General features: G+C 30.6%; 1 protein-coding gene across 1 annotated transcript in view; it reads left to right on the forward strand.

The window, feature by feature from the left end:
• LOC108624391 (uncharacterized) overlaps nucleotides 1-1,579 on the forward strand; it is a 5,420-nt gene extending 3,841 nt beyond the window's left edge. The window contains exon 3 of the mRNA XM_018023648.2: nucleotides 474-1,579. Within this exon, the coding sequence (XP_017879137.1) occupies nucleotides 474-587 (114 nt within the window). The 3' untranslated portion in view covers nucleotides 588-1,579. The remainder of the gene's footprint in view (nucleotides 1-473) is intronic.
• Nucleotides 1,580-2,661: the final 1,082 nt, after the last annotated feature.

Raw genomic sequence — 2,661 nt, forward strand, 5'->3', positions numbered from 1 at the left:
CGTCCTAACATTACTTATATGAAAATAACTTGTAAAGTATTTTATAAAAAAGAGAGAGTACACAAACAGCAAAAGATTTTTTATTGCCCTCGATGTTTTAATAGTACTTAAAGGACAAATTTCAGACATTTTTAGAATGTATTCTTATTGAAATGATTGGTGTTATTTGATGGAAACAGAAGCAAATAGTTTCAATTTTTGCTCTTCAGATGTTTCGTTCTCATTAAATTTGTCCATTAAGTTTTTTTTTTGGTTTTCGAAAGCCGGTATTCAGAGTCATTATTTATATTTAAGATCGCCTTAAGCATTTGCTTAAGTCCTTGTACAAGAAAAGGACTCGAAATATGGGATAGACAGGGATAGCAAATGCTTAAGACGATCTTAAGAATAAACAACGACTGTGAATACCGTACGACAAGTCTTGGAAGTACGTGGTGTCGGTGTATACTTAAAAGGCAAGATCTTATTTGCAGCAAAAACAAATGAGAAGAACTGTGAAGTACGGTAAACTCGTGATGATTCACGAAGAAAATGCACCATTACCACCAGCACTACCGTTACAGACCGTATCTTGCGAGCAGTTATAGGAAAAGCCGAGTGACGACCAACTTGTAATTAAACACTATTATCAATTTCGAAGCGTTCGTTTGCGATGTCGTACTTCGGATTTGATTCTGACGTTTCAGTTACGAGATTGGCCGCTACTCCAATATCATTTAGATTATGATACTTCATCAACGTCTTGAGGCAGGTAAAATCTTTTGTACATATATGATATTAACTTTTCGACCAATCTTTCTGACGCTTTCAATTACTGTAAAAAAGGTGTTTGATTATTTTCCTGCGGCATAATATTACGGTGTACATATTAACTAGTATTACTAACTTAATTACTATGCTTTTGTATTTAGTCACCAAAGCTTACTGATGAGATATTATTATTATTATCGACAAATAAATAAGTAACAATTTTGGTAATCGATTTTTGATAGATTTTAACTGCCTCAAACGCGTTCTCTTATATTCAAGCATATAAGTCAATCGATAAGTTAAGGAATCGAAATCGCATAGTTTAAACTTAAAAAGTTGATCATTCAATAAGATTTCAGTTCCTTTTTTCTTCGAATGAAACTCGTTATCATTATCAATCATCGATCATCATTACTTTTACACATTCAAATGTATCACTACAAGGTTCCTGTTATCGGGCAGATACTAACGTCCACGCGATTTCTCTAGTTGAATTAGACTCTAGCGTTTGTTTTCCTTTTTGTTCATTCGCAAGAGCAAATTATGTTTCGAAAATAGAAAATCCGTTGGAGAGTCTATTGCCCGCACAACGTTTTACATCTATAGATTTAACACGATTGAAATTATACAATAGGAGGAGAAAGAAGACATGGGGAGTTGATATATGTATGTATGTAATTTTACTATAAGTAGGAAGAGAGTTAAGAAATTGGGTGAATGCATCAATTCTTTGACGTGTATACATAGTCCTTAGATAATCAATAATTTTCATTGTCACAGTCCTCTTTATGAGTTATACAATTATATTAAATAGATTTAAATTATTAAATAATCTTCTTTGGTGAAATTTTTTTTAACACCTTGCGTCGATTAGTTTTATTCATTTTACTTTTTTATAATTTCCAAGTACATTAAATTAATACTCAGAATATACTCACATAGATTATAGATTACATATAATCATTTTTCATTGTATATATTTTCTTGCATTTATTTTATTATTGCGTTATTCTTGTTACATAACTATAAATAGAAAAATTCTTCTTTCAAAGTGAAGCTATACAATGAGATCATTCACCTGCTTTGAATATCGTAGATTCTACACTGTAGAATGTTCTACCTCAATCGAGCAGATATTCCGTTCGAAAAATCGGAGTATAATTTGATGCTAGAAGGATGACTGAAGTAGACACGTGTGACGAATACATGTCGAAACTCCGTAAAAACAAATTTATATTTGCAAAAAATGTAGAAACCTTTTTCTCTTGCAATACCTTAATCTTTCCAGATCTGTTGAGTGGAATCGCATTAATAACTTTTATATTTAAGATCACATCAATAACATTTAATAATATTTAATATTGTACAACAACGCAGATTTCAATTACTACGAAAAGTAATTTTACCATCGATTTCACTACACGGAACTAAGAAGATTAATTTTATACGTTTTCCAAAGATATAAAAATTATACATATGTATATAGTTCCATACATATACGTATAACGTTTGTAGGATCGAAAATTATTTTATATACATTTTTTGTATACATGATAATAGAATTGATATTCTTATTGTACTGTATAATTTAAAAGTACAATGAGTATTTTGTATACTAGTGACGTGCAACCTTTAGGATTAAAACGATATGGCCAGTTCGTTAAATGGTCATGACAATGATTTTATGAGGCCCTTCCTCTATCCTACAGATTGTAAATCTAGTCCAGATTGTATAAAGTAATTGCAAATAATTTCATATAAAAACAGATTATGCTGACTCGAATAAGAAATAATATTGTTTTTACAATGAGATTGTGCAGTACACGTATTCTTGGATCTTTCAGACGATCACGTTATAAGTTAGCACAAAGTTTCGATTTCCTTAGATATACATGTATACATGTATAAGTG

This window comes from Ceratina calcarata, unplaced genomic scaffold (assembly GCF_001652005.2).
Source record: "Ceratina calcarata isolate Rehan_Ccalc_2016 unplaced genomic scaffold, ASM165200v1 scaffold309.2, whole genome shotgun sequence".
NCBI lineage: Eukaryota > Metazoa > Arthropoda > Insecta > Hymenoptera > Apidae > Ceratina > Ceratina calcarata.